General features: G+C 49.4%; 1 protein-coding gene across 1 annotated transcript in view; it reads right to left on the reverse strand.

Annotated features, from left to right (window-relative positions):
* LOC140425634 (cadherin-18-like) overlaps positions 1-17,584 on the reverse strand; it is a 479,986-nt gene that overhangs the window by 339,529 nt on the left and 122,873 nt on the right. The window contains exon 3 of the mRNA XM_072510145.1: positions 9,491-9,610. Coding sequence (XP_072366246.1) covers positions 9,491-9,610 — 120 coding nt within the window. The remainder of the gene's footprint in view (positions 1-9,490; positions 9,611-17,584) is intronic.

A 17,584-nucleotide genomic window follows, 5' to 3' on the forward strand; every position in this document is an offset into this window, starting at 1 on the left:
CCCTACCTCGACCCCCTCCCCCACCCTATCCCCATACCCCACCTAACCTGCACATCTTTGGGTTGTGGGAGGAAACCGGAGCACCTGGAGGAAACCCACGCAGACACAGGAAGAAAGTGCAGACTCCGCACAGACAGTGACCCAGGATCGGAATTGAACCTGAGACCTGGCGCTGTGAGGCAGCAGAGCGAACCACTGTGCCACCCAAATTTCAGAATTTCAAGTGAGGCAGGGAAAGAGCAAGTTAAACCAGGTTTCATTCTCAGCTTATTTCTCAAAACACACTGATTTCCAAAGCAACAGGTCCAAAACGTAAAGCTTATCTCTGTTGTGTGATTTTCAGCAAATCATTGGCCTTTTTCAGTTTTTATTCCCCATCCATTGAAGTAATTGCAGTGTCTACAAGCACGCAGCTCATTCCCCCTGGAGTACCATGCCTGTCCGCTGATTTCTTGGAAAAAGGAAGGCTTCACTCATTCCAAAGGTGACCCTTTCTTAAAAACTCTCCAGGTCGGCAGGACGATGTCCGGGTGATGACCTGTCTTTCCATATTTTAAAAGAGAAACACAGTTCATGAAGAGATGGTTTTCCCAACACTCTCTGATTGTAGAATCTCGCCTGGCGGACCTCCTGACCAGTTAATCAATTATGGCCAACTCGGTGGTTGGTGTCAGAGAAACGGAGCAGAACCCAGTGCGTACACGACAGCAAGAGAAAGAGAGAGGGCGGCACGGTGACACAGCGGTTAGCACTGCTGCCTCACGTCGCCGAGGACCCGGGTTCAATCCTGCCACATTCCCAGTCCGTGTGGAGTTTGCACATTCTCCCCCCGTCTGCGTGGGCCTCAACCCCACAACCCAAAGATGTGCAGGGCAGGTTGTTTGGCCGCAATAAATCGTCCCCTTAATTGGAATTTATTTTAAAAAAGGAAAGGGCGAGCAGGGGTTCATTGCCCTGAATGAAGATTCAACTTTGAATCTCAGCACAGGCCACAGATCCCGGAATCAGCAAGCAGAACAATTGGAAAGGAATAAAAGCAAATTCCTGCGGATGCTGGAATCTCAAATGAAAGAGAAAATGCTGGAAAATCTCAGCAGGTCTGGCAGCATCTGTAGGGAGAGAAAAGAGCGAACGCTTCGAGTCCGATGACTCTTTGTCAAAGCTAACAGACAGAGAAAGTGGGAAATATTTACACTGTGGAGTGAGAATGAAAGATGAGTTATTGCCACAGAAACCCAGGGAAACCGGGTGCTAATGGCCACAGAAACCCAGGGAAACCGGGTGCTAATAGCCACAGAAACCCAGGGAAACCGGGTGCTAATGGCCACAGAAACCCAGGGAAACCGGGGGCTAAAGGCCACAGAAACCAAGGGGAAAGAGTGCTAATGACAGTCCCCAGAGAGGACAAAAGATGTGAAAGGTCAAACAGCAGGGAAACTAACATCAGAGGATGAACTGCAGATGTGGGGGGAAGGTAAGGTGGAAGCAAAGAGGACAAGGTGAAGGAATTTTAAAAGATTTAAAAAGAGCGGGAGCTGCGAGTTGGTGTGGAGACTTATAAAGCGCGGGAGCTGCGAGTCGGAGCGGAGATTTAAAAAGCGCGGGAGCTGCGAGTCGGAGCGGAGATTTAAAAAGCGCGGGAGCTGAGAGTCGGAGCGGAGATTTAAAAAGAGCTGGAGCTGCGAGTCGGAGCGGAGATTTAAAAAGAGCCGGAACTGCGAGACGGAGCGGAGATTTAAAAAGTGCGGGAGCTGAGAGACGTGGAGATTTAAAAAGAGCGGGAGCTGCGAGTCAAAGCGGAGATTTAAAAAGAGCAGGCGCTGCGAGTCGGAGCGGAGATTTTAAAAGTGCGGGAGCTGAGAGTCGTGGAGATTTAAAAAGAGCGGGAGCTGCGAGTCGGAGCGGAGATTTAAAAAAAGCGGGAGCTGCGAGTCGGAGCGGAGATTTAAAAAGAGCCGGAACTGCGAGACGGAGCGGAGATTTAAAAAGTGCGGGAGCTGAGAGTCGCGGAGATTTAAAAAGAGCGGGAGCTGCGAGTCGGAGCGGAGATTTAAAAAGTGCGGGAGCTGCAAGTCGGGGAGATTTAAAAAGAGCACGAGCTGCGAGTCGGAGCGGAGATTTAAAAAGAGCGGGAGCTGCGAGTCGGAGCGGAGATTTAAAAAGCGCGGGAGCTGCGAGTCGGAGCGGAGATTTAAAAAGAGCGGGAGCTGCGAGTCGGAGCGGAGATTTAAAAAGAGCGGGAGCTGCGAGTTGGAGCGGAGATTTAAAAAGCGCGGGAGCTGCGAGTCGGAGCCGAGATTTAAAAAACGCGGGAGCTGCGAGTCGGAGCGGAGATTTAAAAAGAGCGGGAGCTGCGAGTCGGAGCGGAGATTTAAAAAACGCGGGAGCTGCGAGTCGGAGCGGAGATTTAAAAAGAGCGGGAGCTGCGAGTCGGAGCGGAGATTTAAAAAGCGCGGGAGCTGCGAGTCGGTGTGGAGATTTAAAAAGAGCGGGAGCTGCGAGTCGGAGCCGAGATTTAAAAAGAGCGGGAGCTGCGAGTCGGAGCCGAGATTTAAAAAGCGCGGGAGCTGCGAGTCGGTGTGGAGATTTAAAAAGAGCGGGAGCTGCGAGTCGGAGCCGAGATTTAAAAAGAGCGGGAGCTGCGAGTCGGAGCCGAGATTTAAAAAGCGCGGGAGCTGCAAGTCGGAGCGGAGATTTAAAAAGCGCGGGAGCTGCGAGTCGGAGCCGAGATTTAAAAAGAGCGGGAGCTGCGAGTCGGAGCGGAGATTTAAAAAGAGCGGGAGCTGCGAGTCGGAGCGGAGATTTAAAAAGCGCGGGAGCTGCGAGTCGGTGTGGAGATTTAAAAAGCGCGGGAGCTGCGAGTCGGAGCGGAGATTTAAAAAGAGCGGGAGCTGCGAGTCGGAGCGGAGATTTAAAAAGAGCGGGAGCTGCGAGACGGAGCGGAGATTTAAAAAGAGCGGGAGCTGCGAGTCGGAGCGGAGATTTAAAAACATCGCGGCCTAGTTTCGGGAGCCGTTCGGAGGAGGAGGAGGAGCAGTCTCTGTCAGGGAGAGAACCTGAGAACATCTGAGACCCTCAGAAGGTAAGTAAGTGATTTTTACTCATTTTTACTTTTATTACCTTTTCAAATTGTGTGTGTGTGGGGGGGGGGGGGGGAAACTGAAGTGACATCACAGAAAAGCTGTGACCTGAGTGGCTGGTTGGGAATCTACACTAAATTAAAAACATTAAGCATTGGTCACTAATTATACATAATTACTTAATTATAATTTAGAGGGGTATCTTAGCCAGAGATCGGAGAGTACTATATTTAGCTTTCACATTTATAGGAGAAATCTAGTGCTAGGAAACAGATAGTTAACAGTAACTTTGTTTTTTAAATTTTAACTTTTAACTTTAATTTACTAATTCATTGACGCAATGTCAGTTAGAGGGGTGCAGTGCTCTGACTGTGAGATGTGGCAGGTCCGGGAGGCTTCCAACGTCCCGGATGGCTTCATCTGCAGAAAGTGCACCCAACTAGAGCTCCTCACAGACCGCATGGTTCGGTTGGAGCGCCAATTGGATGCACTTAGGAGCATGCAGGTGGCGGAAAGCGTCATAGATAGCAGTTATATAAATGTGGTCACAACCAAGGTGTAGGCAGAGAAATGCCTGACCACCAGAAAGGGCAGGCAGTCAGTGCAGGAATCCCCTGTGGTTGTCCCCCTCTCGAACAGGTATACCCCTCTGAATACTGTCGGGGGGGATAGCCTATCAGGGGAAAACAGCAGCAGCCAGAGCAGTGGCACCATGGCTGGCTCTGATGTTCAGAAGGGAGGGTCAAAGCGCAGAAGAGCAATAGTAATAAGGGACTCGATAGTCAGGGGCACAGATAGACGCTTCTATGGACGTGAAAGAGACTCCAGGATGGTATGTTGCCTCCCTGGTGCCAGGGTCCAGGATGTCGCCGAATGGGTAGAGGGCATCTGAAAGGGGAGGGCAAACAGGCAGAGGTCGTTGTACATATAGGTACTAACGACATAGGCAGGAAGGGGCATGGGGTCCTGCAGCAGGAGTTCAGGGAGCTAGGCAGAAGGTTAAAAGACAGGACCTCTAGGGTTGTAATCTCGGAATTACTCCCTGTGCCATGTGCCAGTGAGGCAAGAAATAGGAAGATAGAGCAGCTAAACACGTGGCTAAACAGCTGGTGTAGGAGGGAGGGTTTCCGTTATCTGGACCACTGGGAGCTCTTCCGGGGCAGGTGTGACCTATATAAGGACGGGTTGCATCTAAACTGGAGAGGCATAAATATCCTGGCCGCGAGGTTTGCTAGTGTCACACGGGAGGGTTTAAACTAGTATGGCAGAGGGGTGGGCACGGGAGCAATAGGTCAGAAGGTGAGAGCATTGAGGGAGAACTAGGGAATAGGGACAGTGTGGCTCTGAGGCAGAGCAGACAGGGAGAAGTTGCTGAACACAGCGGGTCTGGTGGCCTGAAGTGCATATGTTTTAATGCAAGAAGTATTACGGGTAAGGCAGATGAACTTAGAGCTTGGATTAGTACTTGGAACTATGATGTTGTTGCCATTACAGAGACCTGGTTGAGGGGAGGGCAGGATTGGCAGCTAAACGTTCCAGGATTTAGATGTTTCAGGCGGGATAGAGGGGGATATAAAAGGGGTGGTGGAGTTTTGCTACTGGTTAGGGAGGATATCACAGCTGTACTACGGGAGGACACCTCAGAGGGCAGTGAGGCTATATGGGTAGAGATCAGGAATAAGAAGGGTGCAGTCACAATGTTGGGGGTTTACTGCAGGCCTCCCAACAGCCAGCGGGAGATAGAGGAGCAAATAGGTAGACAGATTTTGGAAAAGAGTAAAAACAACAGGGTTGTGGTGATGGGAGACTTCAACTTCCCCAATATTGACTGGGACTCACTTAGTGCCAGGGGCTTAGACGGGGCAGAGTTTGTAAGGAGCATCCAGGAAGGCTTCTTAAAACAATATGTAGACAGTCCAACTAGGGAAGGGGCAGTACTGGACCTGGTATTGGGGAATGAGCCTGGCCAGGTAGTAGATGTTTCAGTAGGGGAGCATTTCGGGAACAGTGACCACAATTCAGTAAGTTTTAAAGTGCTGGAGGACAAGGATAAGAGTGGTCCTAGGATGAATGTGATAAATTGGGGGAAGGCTAATTATAACAATATTAGGCGGGAACTGAAGAACCTAGATTGGGGGCGGATGTTTGAGGGCAAATCAACATCTGACATGTGGGAGGCTTTCAAGTGTCAGTTGAAAGGAATTCAGGACCGGCATGTTCCTGTGAGGAAGAACGATAAATACGGCAATTTTCGGGAACCTTGGATAACGAGAGATATTGTAGGCCTCGTCAAAAAGAAAAAGGAGGCATTTGTCAGGGCTAAAAGGCAGGGAACAGACAAAGCCTGTGTGGAATATAAGGAAAGTAGGAAGGAACTTAAGCAAGGAGTCAGGAGGGCTAGAAGGGGTCACGAAAAGTCATTGGCAAATAGGGTTAAGGAAAATCTCAAGGCTTTTTACACATTCATAAAAAGTAAGAGGGTAGCCAGGGAAAGGGTTGGCCCACTGAAGGATAGGCAAGGGAATCTATGTGTGGAGCCAGAGGAAATGGGCGAGGTACTAAATTAATACTTTGCATCAGTATTCACCAAAGAGAAGAAATTGGTAGATGTTGAGTCTGGAGAAGGGTGTGTAGATAGCCTGGGTCACATTGAGATCCAAAAAGACGAGGTGTTGGGAGGCTTAAAAAATATTAAGGTAGATAAGACCCCAGGGCCTGATGGGATCTACCCCAGAATACTGAAGGAGGCTGGAGAGGAAATTGCTGAGGCCTTGACAGAAATCTTTGGATCCTCACTGTCTTCAGGTGATGTCCTGGAGGACTGGAGAATAGCCAAAGTTGTTCCTCTGTTTAAGAAGGGTAGCAAGGATAATCCAGGGAACTACAGGCCGGTGAGCCTTACTTCAGTGGTAGGGAAATTACTGGAGAGAATTCTTCGAGACAGGATCTACTCCCATTTGGAAGCAAATGGACGTATTAGTGAGAGGCAGCATGGTTTTGTGAAGTGGAGGTCGTGTCTCACTAACTTGATAGAGTTTTTCGAGGAGGTCACAAAGATGATTGATGCAGGTAGGGCAGTGGATGTTGTCTATATGGACTTCAGTAAGGCCTTTGACAAGGTCCCTCATGGTAGACTAGTACAAAAGGTGAAGTCACACGGGATCAGGGGTGAGTTGGCAAGGTGGATACAGAACTGGTTAGGTCATAGAAGGCAGAGAGTAGCAATGGAAGGATGCTTTTCTAATTGGAGGACTGTCACCAGTGGTGTTCCACAGGGATCAGTGCTGGGACCTTTGCTCTTTGTAGTATATATAAATGATTTGGAGGAAAATGTAACTGGTCTGATTAGTAAGTTTGCAGACGACACAAAGGTTGGTGGAATTGCGGATAGTGATGAGGACTGTCAGAGGATACAGCAGGATTTAGATTGTTTGGAGACTTGGGCAGAGAGATGGCAGATGGAGTTTAATCCGGACAAATGTGAGGTAATGCATTTTGGAAGGTCTAATGCAGGTAGGGAATATACAGTGAATGGTAGAACCCTCAAGAGTATTGAAAGTCAAAGAGATCTAGTACAGGTCCACAGGTCATTGAAAGGGGCAACACAGGTGGAGAAGGTAGTCAAGAAGGCATACGGCATGCTTGCCTTCATTGGCCGGGGCATTGAGTATAAGAATTGGCAAGTCATGTTGCAGCTGTATAGAACCTTAGTTAGGCCACACTTGGAGTATAGTGTTCAATTCTGGTTGCCACACTACCAGAAGGATGTGGAGGATTTAGAGAGGGTGCAGAAGAGATTTACCAGAATGTTGTCTGGTATGGAGGGCATTAGCTATGAGGAGCGGTTGAATAAACTCGGTTTGTTCTCACTGGAACGAAGGAGGTTGAGGGGAGACCTGATAGAGGTCTACAAAATTATGAGGGGCATAGACAGAGTGGATATTCAGAGGCCTTTCCCCAGGGTAGAGGGGTCAATTACTAGGCGGCATAGGTTTAAGGTGAGAGGGGCAAGGTTTAGAGTAGATGTACGAGGCAATTTATTTTACACAAAGGGTAGTGTGTGCCTGGAGGAGGTGGTGGAAGCACGGACGATAGTGACATTTAAGGGGCATCTTGACAAATACATGGATAGGATGGGAATAGAGGGATACGGACCCAGGAAGTGTAGAAGATTGTAGTTTAGTCGGGCAGCATGGTCGGCACGGGCTTGGTGGGCCGAAGGGCCTGTTCCTGTGCTGTACATTTCTTTGTTCTTTGTTCTTTGAAAGGTGGATAAGATTGGGGGCGGGGGGGAAATTAAATGTATATTAAGAAAGAAAGAAATGGTAAAAGACAGTTAAAATGAAATGAAAACAAATGGGTCGAGGTGGGGTAGAGCTGATCATCTGAAGTTGTTGAATTCGATGTTGAGGGCAGAAGGCTGCAGCGTGCCTAACCGCAAGGTACAATGTTGTTCCTCCAGTTTGCGTTGAGCTTCACTGGAACATTGCAGCAGGCCAAGGACAGACATGTGGACATGTGAGCAGGGTCTTGTGTTAAAATGGCAGCAATGGGAAGGTCAATGTCCTGAATGCGCACAGACCGAAGATGCTCAGCAAAGCGATCACCCAGTCTGGGTTTGGTCTCTCCGATATAGAGGAGACCACATTGGAAAGGAAACACCAGATGATAAAAGTACTTGATTCGGAATCGAAGCCTATTTCATTGAACGAGAAGGAGCAAAGCCCAGATAAAATGGAAAGGAATATTGAAAATCCCATGCACTCACCATGGGAAATATTCAAACAGCAAATGATTAGGATACAGGCGAGATATATTCCAACAAAGAATAACTTATTGTTTATGGAAATAACAGAGCGAATGCTGGGCACATCGATTTTCAAAAGGTGCTTGGTACAGTTTCCCACGGGTTGTTTTTAATTCATTTTGGATTCATGTTATTTCAGTTTGAGGTTAGAACAAGAGAGTCGAAGGGTGATATTGAACCAGGTAGACATGGGGCAGGATGCCCCAGTCCCCAGCCCCGAGTTTCTCGGCAGTGCACTTTCACCAGCAGCGGGATTCTCTCCTCATGTCAATGGGATTTCCTCCCCTACACCGCGGGGAAACTGGTGGGCGGGGGTGAGCTGCCGGCGAAAAGAGCAAATCTCAACGGCCGGAGAATTCTGGCCTTGATACAAATCTCACTGGAATTTCAAAGAAGAAGTGAAGATGTCTAAATGGCAGCTGAATCAATATCACCTGTTTTACTAGCTTCCAAAGCTACATTTCCCAGGCGGATTGGAGTTTTGGTATTTCTTACATATTTAGTAGGGGGTTAAGAATCAGACCAAGTACTGTGGAGAGGAATGTACAGATTGAACACTGATCTCTTTCCTCTTCTGATTCCCAGACTAATCTCAACAGTGGTGACTATGGCCGGAATTCTCCAACCAATGACATTCTCTGTTCCCGCTGGCAACACGACGCTGGAAACACACGGCTGGGGGAACAGAGAATCCAGACCAAGAGTTCCCGATACCAATGGGAGCCTGATTAATATCCACAAATGACAGTTACAAATACAGGCAGGTTCTGCTCTCTCGCCAATAACTGTAAATGCTGCGAGGTGATCATTTTGAGTGACAATTAAATGGATCTTCAGCTACAATTGGAAATGCAGCTTCGACAGATCCTTTTGTGCCTTACTCTGTAGGTTTGAGATTTTCACATTTGAAATATTTTTCTGGCTCAGAAGTTGCATTCTCACCTCTGAGATAGGAGGTCATGGGTTTAAACTTCAGACTTTGAACTGAAAATGTGTTTTTGTGACTTAACAAAACACAGCCCAGTCCACACTGAAGGAGGGTCACATGAGGGAGGAGTGCATTATTGACGAGGCGCGATGAGCAAGTGCTACACTATTGGAGGTATCATTATTACCCCTCTCAGATGGACAGAATGATCCCATGGCTTTATTTCAATAAAGAGCAAGAGAGTTACCACTGGCATCCTGGCCCATATTTATCACTTTATCAACATCACAAAAACAGATCATCTGGTCACTTACACATTGTTGCTGTGGTACACAAACTCCTGGTTCCTACACAAACAGCTGCTACATTTCAAAAGTACTTCATTTGCTGTAAAGTATTTTAGGTCATTCTGAGACATGAACAGTGCGATATAATTGCAAATCTTTCTTCATTTGGAGGACACCATTCCACCGTGGTGATTGCTACTGATGTGACACTGAAAGAAAGAATGGGACATCTCCCTTTCTTTGCACAAGACTATACCACTGCAATTTCATTTTAAAACTTTGCCTAATTGCCCTGGATCTTGCCAGATTTTGTGTTTGGCAAGTACGTTATAGACATTCCAAAACACTGTGAGAAAATAAATAAATCCAAAAGGTATAGGGGTCCTACCTGTGTTGGGATCCACAGAAAAGTATGGCTGTCCCTGCAGGATACTGTACACCACCCTGGCACTGTTTCCATACGTTGGGTCATCTGCATCTGTAGCCGTTATCTGGAGTACAGAAGTACCTGCACAAAGACACAGGGAAAAGGACTCAATGAAAACTGTTGGTAAAGTAACTTATTGTCTTTTGGAAAACAAAGGAATGCTGTTAAACACTTAAATATATTTATACATTTTGCTACGCAAGTAACATTACAAGAGGTTTCACTTGTATACCGTGCTCTGAATACAATGAAAATAATATATACATTTAAATATTTACTGAGGGATCTGATGGTCCACTAACTTTTTCCAACGGGCTTAATCCCCCCCCCCCCCACACCCAAATTAAATATGATTGCATAATTCCAACAAAACTCTGTGAGCATCAACATGATACAGAATCAGTAAGCATTCTCAAGTGGCCCTTAAGATGTCTGGTGTGGGAAATAATTATTAAATGTATTCTAGTTCTTGCACAGGAGAGAGAGCTGGCACACATAGCTTAGACCATAAGACAATAAGACATAGGAGCAGAATTAGGCCACTCGGCCCATCGAGTCTGCTCCGCCATTCAATCATGGCTGATATTTTTCTCATTCCCATTCTCCTGCCTTCTCCCCATAATCCCTGATCCCCTTCTTAATCAAGAACCTATCAATCTCTGTCTTAAAGACACTCAGTGAATTGGCCTCCACAGCCTTCTGCGGCAAAGAGTTCCACAGATTCACCACCCTCTGGCTGAAGAAATTCCTCCTCATCTCAGTTTTAAAGGATCGACACTTCAGTCTGAGGCTGTGTCCTCGGGTTCTAGTTTCTCCTACTAGTGGAAACATCCTCTCCACGTTCACAGGTCTCTCAGTATTTTGTAAGTTGCAAAAAGATCCCCTTTCATCCTTCTAAACTCCAACGAGTAGAGATCCAGAGTCCCTCAACCGTTCCTCATAAGACAAGTTCTTCATTCCAGGGATCAAACATGGATAAAAGAGCTGAATACCAGAGGTGAGGTGAGAGTGACTGCCTTTGACATCAAGGCAGCGTTTGACCGAGTATGACATCAAGGAGCCCGAGCTAAACTGGAGTCAATGGGAATCAGGGGGAAAACTCTCCGCTGGTTGGAGTCATACCCGGCACAAAGGAAGATGGTTGGAGGTTAATCATTTCAGCTCCAGAACATCACTGCAGGCCCACCCATCCCAACCATCTTCTGCTGCTTCATCAATGACCTTCCTTCCATCATAAGGTCAGAAGTGGGGATATTGGCGGACAACTGCACAATATTCTGCACCATTCGCGACTCCTCAGATAATGGAGCAGTCCCTGTCCAAATGCAGCAAGGCCTAGACAATATCCAGGCTTGGGCTGACAAGTGACAAGTTACATTCGTGCCACACAAGTGCCAGGCAATGACCATCTCCTACAAGAGAGGATCTAACCACCGCCCCTTGACATTCAATGGCATTACCATCACTGAATCCCCACATTCATTACCCTTAAGGTCATCATTCATCAGAAACAACTGGACTATCCATATTGATACTGTGGCTACTAAAGCATGCCAAAGGCTAGGCCTCCTACAGTGATTAACTCATCTCCTGACCCCCCAAAGCCTGTCCACCAACTACTAGGCACAAGTCAGGAGTGTAATGGAATAGTCTCCACTTGCCTGGATGAGTGCAGCTCCAACAACACTCAAGAAGCTCAACATCTTCCAGGACAAAGCAGCCCCGCTTGATTGCTCCCCTTCCACAAACATTCACTCCCTCTAGCACCGACGCACAGTGGCAGCTGTGTGGACCATCTACAAGATGCACTGCAGGAACTCACCAAGGTTCCTTGGGCAGCACCTTCCAAACCCACGATTACTACCATCTAGAGGGACAAGAGCAGCGGATACCTGGGAACCCCACCACCTGGAGGTTCCCGTCCAAGTCACTCCCCACCCTGACTTGGAAATATCTCGCCGTTCCTTCACTGTCGCTGGGGCAACATCCTGGCACGCCCTCCCTAACAGCACAGTGGGTGTACCTACACCTCAATGACTGCAGCGGTTCAGGAAGGCAGCTCACCACCACCTTCTGAAGGGAGGAGGATCGGTGGGAGGGCGGCGACGACTTTTTGGTCGTAAGCCCAGACGGCTCCTGCGGACATATCCGCAGAATGGGAGAATCCAGGCCCTGGTGAGGTGGGAGAGAGAAACACGTCCCGTGTATTCACTCCTTAAATAAATCAGGAGTACAAAGTGATTCTTCAAATAATTTTACATGTTATAAAATTCAAACTCATGGCTAACAATAGTTAAGGGTTTCTACCTTAATGTGTTTAATTGCAATCACATATTAAGGGCTTGACTAAAACAATATGGAGCGGGACACGCCGGGTTGGAGAATCGGCAGGGGAGCGTGCGAATCATGCGATGCCACTCCAACACCAGTCCGCCGATTCTCCGGCGACCAGAGAATCACCACAGATTGCGCCGACGTGGCCGGCGCAGTGCCAGTCGGAGGCTGCGCCGGCGATTCTCCCCGCGCGATGGGCTGAGTGCCCGCCGAATTCGGCCAAGTCCCGCCAGTGTCATTCTCGTGAGGTCCTTCCCAGCGGGACCTCGCCGTTCTGGCTGCAGGGGGGCAACCTGATGTAGGGGAGGGGGGATCCGCGGTGGCCTGGCCCACGATTGGGGCCTACCGATTGGCGGGCGGGCTCATCCCGGTGAGGGCCTATGTTCCTCCGCGCCGGGCCCTTGTGGGTCTCCGCCATGTTGCGTCGGGGCTGGCGCGGAGATGGCAGCGCAGGCGCGAACACATGCCGGCCGTTGCGTGCATACGCGAACTCGCGCCACCCGTGTTGACGCTCGTATCAGCAGCCCGAGCAGCGTGAGACTATCCAGTGCCGTGCAGGCCCCCTGTGCGGCACAGGATCGCTGATCCTAGGGGCCAGATGACGCTGTCGTAAAACGCTCCGGCGTTTACAACGGTGTCAACACTTGGTCCCAGGATCGGAGAACCCCGCCCATTAACTCTAAATGAGTATAAAGCTATTCAGGAGGGGGACAAACATTTAGTTTTATTCCACAAGATTTCATAGAATTTACAGTGTAGAAGGAGGCCATTCGGCCCATCGAGTCTGCACCGGCTCTTGGAAAGAGCACCCTACCCAAGCCCACACCCACACCCTATCCCCATAAACCAGTAACCCCACCCAACACTAAGGGCAATTTTGGACACTAAGGGCAATTTATCACGGCAAATCCACCTAACCTGCACATCTTTGGACTGTGGGAGGAAACCGGAACACCCGGAGGAAACCCACGCACACGCGGGAAGAACGATGGCGAGGTACTAAATGAATATTTTTCGTCAGCATTCACACAGGAAAAAGACAATGTTGTCGAGGAGAATACTGAGATTCAGGCGACTAGACAAGAAGGGCTTGAGGTTCATAAGGAGGAGGTGTTAGCAATTCTGGAAAGTACGAAAATAGATAAGTCCCCTGGGCCGGATGGAATTTATCCTAGGATTATCTGGGAAGCTAGGGAGGAGATTGCTGAGCCTTTGGCTTTGATCTTTAAGTCATCTTTGTCTGCAGGAATAGTGCCAGAAGACTGGAGGATAGCAAATGTTGTCTCCTTGTTCAAGAAGGGGAGTAGAGACAACCCCGGTAACTATAGACCAGTGAGCCTTACTTCTGTTGTGGGCAAAATCTTGGAAAGGTTTATAAGAGATAGGATGTATAATCATCTGGAAAGGAATAATTTGATTAGAGATAGTCAACACGGTTTTGTGAAGGGTAGGTTGAGCCTCACAAACCTTATTGAGTTCTTTGAGAAGGTGACCAAACAAGTGGATGAGGGTAAAGCAGTTGATGTGGTGTTTCTGGATTTCAGCAAAGCATTTGATAAGGTTCCCCACGGCAGGCTACTGCAGAAAATACAGAGGCATGGGATTCAGGGTGATTTAGCAGTTTGGATCAGAAATTGGCTAGCTGGAAGAAGACAAAGGGTGGTGGTTGATGGGAAATGTTCAGCCTGGAGTCCAGTTACTAGTGGTATACCACAAGGATCTGTTTTGGAGCCACTGCTGTTTGTCATTTTTATAAATGACCTGGAGGAGGGCATAGAAGGATGGGTGAGTAAATTTGCAGATGACACTAAAGTCGGTGGAGTTGTGGACAGTGCGGAAGGATGTTACAAGTTACAGAGGGACATAGATAAGCTGCAGCGCTGGGCTGAGAGGTGGCAAATGGAGTTTAATGCAGAAAAGTGTGAGGTGATTCATTTTGGAAGGAATAACAGGAAGACAGAGTACTGGGCTAATAGTAAGATTCTTGGCAGTGTGGATGAGCAGAGAGATCTCGGTGTTCATGTACAAAGATCCCTGAAAGTTGCCACCCAGCTTGAGAAGGTTGTTAAGAAGGTGCATGGTGTGTTAGCTTTTATTGGTAGAGGGATTGAGTTTCGGAGCCATGAGGTCATGTTGCAGCTGTACAAAACTCTAGTCCGGCCGCATTTGGAGTATTGCGTGTAATTCTGGTCGCCGCATTATAGGAAGGATGTGGAAGCATTGGAAAGGGTACAGAGGAGATTTACCAGAATGTTGCCTGGTATGGAGGGAAGATCTTATGAGGAAAGGCTGAGGGACTTGAAACTGTTTTTGGTAGAGAGAAGAAGGTTAAGAGGTGACTTAATTGAGGCATACAAGATGATCGGAGGATTGGATAGGGTGGACAGTGAGAGCGTTTTTCCTCGGATGGTGATGTCTAGCACAAGGGGACATAGCTTTAAATTGAGGGGAGATAGATATAAGACAGATGTCAGAGGTAGGTTCTTTACTCAGAGAGTAGTAAGGGCGTGGAATGCCCTGCCTGCAACAGTAGTGGACTCGCCAACACTAAGGGCATTCAAATGGTCATTGGATAGACATATGGACGATAAGGGAATAGTGTAGATGGGCTTTAGAGTGGTTTCACAGATCGGCGCAACATCGAGGGCCGAAGGGCCTGTACTGCGCTGTAATGTTCTATGTTTTATGTTCTAACGTGCAGACTCCGCACAGACAGTGACCCAAGCCGGGAATCGAACCTGGGACCATGGAGCTGAAAGTAATTGTGCTAACCACTATGCTACCGTGCTGCCCTTCAGTAATGAGTGGTGAATCTATTACAATATAATACTTTAGCTAACCCATTAAATTACCTGTTGAGAGGAGACATGGTGGTAACGTGACTCAGTTTTGTTTAAATATATACCCCGGATAGAATCTGAGTTATTCTCTTAATGATTACGGGGTGTGCTTTCTGGTTAGACCATAAGACCATAAGACATAGGAGCAGAATTAGGCCACTCGGCCCATTGAGTCTGCTCCGCCATTCGATCATGGCTGATATTTACACAGAGGGTAGTGGGTGCCTGGAACTCGCTGCCGGAGGAGGTTGTGGAAGCAGGGACGATAGTGACATTTACGGGGCATCTTGACAAATACATGAATAGGATGGGCATAGAGGGATATGGACCCAGGAAGTGTAGAAAATTGTAGTTTAGTCGGGCAGCATGGTCGGCACGGGCTTGGAGGGACGAAGGGCCTGTTCCTGTTCTGTACATTTCTTTACTCTTTGTTTGTTCTTTGTATCCCCATTCACCTGCCTGCTCCCCATAACCGCTGATCCCTTATTGATCAAGAACCTATCTATCTCTGTCTTAAAGACACTCAGTGAATTGGCCTCCACAGCCTTCTGCGGCAAAGAGTTCCACAGATTCACCACCCTGGCTGAGGATATTCCTCCTCATCTCTGTTTTAGTTTTTCCTAGAAGTGGAAACATCCTCTCCACATCCACTCTATCCAGGCCTCGCAGTATCCTGTAAGTTTCAATAAGATCCCCTCTCATCCTTCTAAACTCCAACGAGTGCAGACCTAGAGTACTCAACTGTTCCTCATACGACAAGCTCTTCATTCCAGGGATCATTCTTGTGAACCTCCTCTGGACCCTTTCCAAGGCCAGCACATCCTTCCTTAGACGGGTAGAGGAGGGGGAACGGATAGAGGAGGGGGACGGGTAGAGGAGGGGGACGGGTAGAGGAGGGGGACGGGTAGAGGAGGGGGACAGGTAGAGGAGGGGGACGGGTGGAGGAGGGGGACGGGTAAAGGAGGGGGACGGGTGGAGGAAGGGGGACGGGTGGAGGAGGGGGACAGGTGGAGGAGGGGGACGGGTAGAGGAGGGGGACGGATAGAGGAGGGGGATGGGTAGAGGAGGGGGACGGGTAGAGGTGGGGGACGGGTAGAGGTGGGGGGCGGGTAGAGGTGGAGGACGGGTAGAGGAGGGGGACAAGTAGAGGAGGGGGATGGGTAGAGGAGGGGGATGGGAAGAGGAGGGGGATGGGAAGAGGAGGGGGACGGGTAGAGGAGGGGGACGGGTAGAGGAGGGGGATGGGTGGAGGAAGGGGGATGGGTAGAGGAGGGGGACGGGTAGAGGAGGGGGTGGGAAGAGGAGGGGGACGGGTAGAGGAGGGGGAACGGATAGAGGAGGGGGACGGGTAGAGGAGGGGGACGGGTAGAGGAGGGGGACGGGTAGAGGAGGGGGACAGGTAGAGGAGGGGGACGGGTGGAGGAGGGGGACGGGTAAAGGAGGGGGACGGGTGGAGGAAGGGGGACGGGTGGAGGAGGGGGACAGGTGGAGGAGGGGGACGGGTAGAGGAGGGGGACGGATAGAGGAGGGGGATGGGTAGAGGAGGGGGACGGGTAGAGGTGGGGGACGGGTAGAGGTGGGGGGCGGGTAGAGGTGGAGGACGGGTAGAGGAGGGGGACAAGTAGAGGAGGGGGATGGGTAGAGGAGGGGGATGGGAAGAGGAGGGGGATGGGAAGAGGAGGGGGACGGGTAGAGGAGGGGGACGGGTAGAGGAGGGGGATGGGTGGAGGAAGGGGGATGGGTAGAGGAGGGGGACGGGTAGAGGAGGGGGACGGGTAGAGGAGGGGGACGGGTAGAGGAGGGGGACGGGTAGAGGAGGGGGACGGGTAGAGGAGGGGGACGGGTAGAGGAGGGGGACGGGTAGAGGAGGGGGACAGGTGGAGGAGGGGGACGGGTAGAGGAGGGGGACGGGTAGAGGAGGGGGACGGGTAGAGGAGGGGGACGGGTAGAGGAGGGGGATGGGTAGAGAAGGGGGATGGGTAGAGGAGGGGGATGGGTAGAGGAGGAGGATGGGTAGAGGAGGGGGATGGGTAGAGAAGGGGGATGGGTAGAGGAGGGGGACGGGTAGAGGAGGGGGACGGGTGGGGGAGGGGAATGTGTCGAGGGGGGGATGGGTAGAGGAGGGGGATGGGTAGAGGGGCATGGGTGGGGGAGGGGGACGGGTGGGGGAGGGGGCAGTAGGGGAGGGTGCAGCCTTGCCCAACTTCTAAGGTGTTTCAATGGTCTTGCCATGAAGTACTGCAGTCAGTGACACTGCTGCAGATGATGAGAATGCTGTTATAGAATGGGTCTATATCCTCGCCCCTCTGGAGCAATGCCCCTCACTCTGATCAGACAGAAACTCTGAACACTTACCTAGTTATGTTTAAGGAGGCCTGACAATGCGGAAGGGTTCCCAGAGTGCAGGAATCCTTGCAGAGATATATGTAATATGTAATCCGTAAACGCCTTTGCAGACTGATAATGTCCTCACCAGATGTAACACTCTAGCGTATTCTATTCATGAGCTTTATAATGAAATAAACAAGGAGGCCTGATTGTGGTGTATGTGAAAGATGAAGTGGCTGCCGTAATTCCCTGTGCAATCAGATTCGGTAACAACCAGATTATTGCAACTAAAAGAATGATATTTTCGAAAGGCTGCTAGTTTTTTCACACAAAATACATATCAACAAATTCTGGACTGATTATGAGATACTGTTTGTTTGAGGATGACTGTGATCACAGTGATGAGTTTTTAAGCTCCTTCCTCTGCCTAAACACAATTTAATTGAAGCTTTGTTCTCTTGGATATTCGGCAGACTCACATTGCACCTAATCCTGCAGAACTAAAAAATCCTTGCCTTTTTCCGCCAGGGTACGACTTTGCACCCTTCACTCC

Source organism: Scyliorhinus torazame, chromosome 6 (genome assembly GCF_047496885.1).
Source record: "Scyliorhinus torazame isolate Kashiwa2021f chromosome 6, sScyTor2.1, whole genome shotgun sequence".
NCBI classification, from domain to species: domain Eukaryota; kingdom Metazoa; phylum Chordata; class Chondrichthyes; order Carcharhiniformes; family Scyliorhinidae; genus Scyliorhinus; species Scyliorhinus torazame.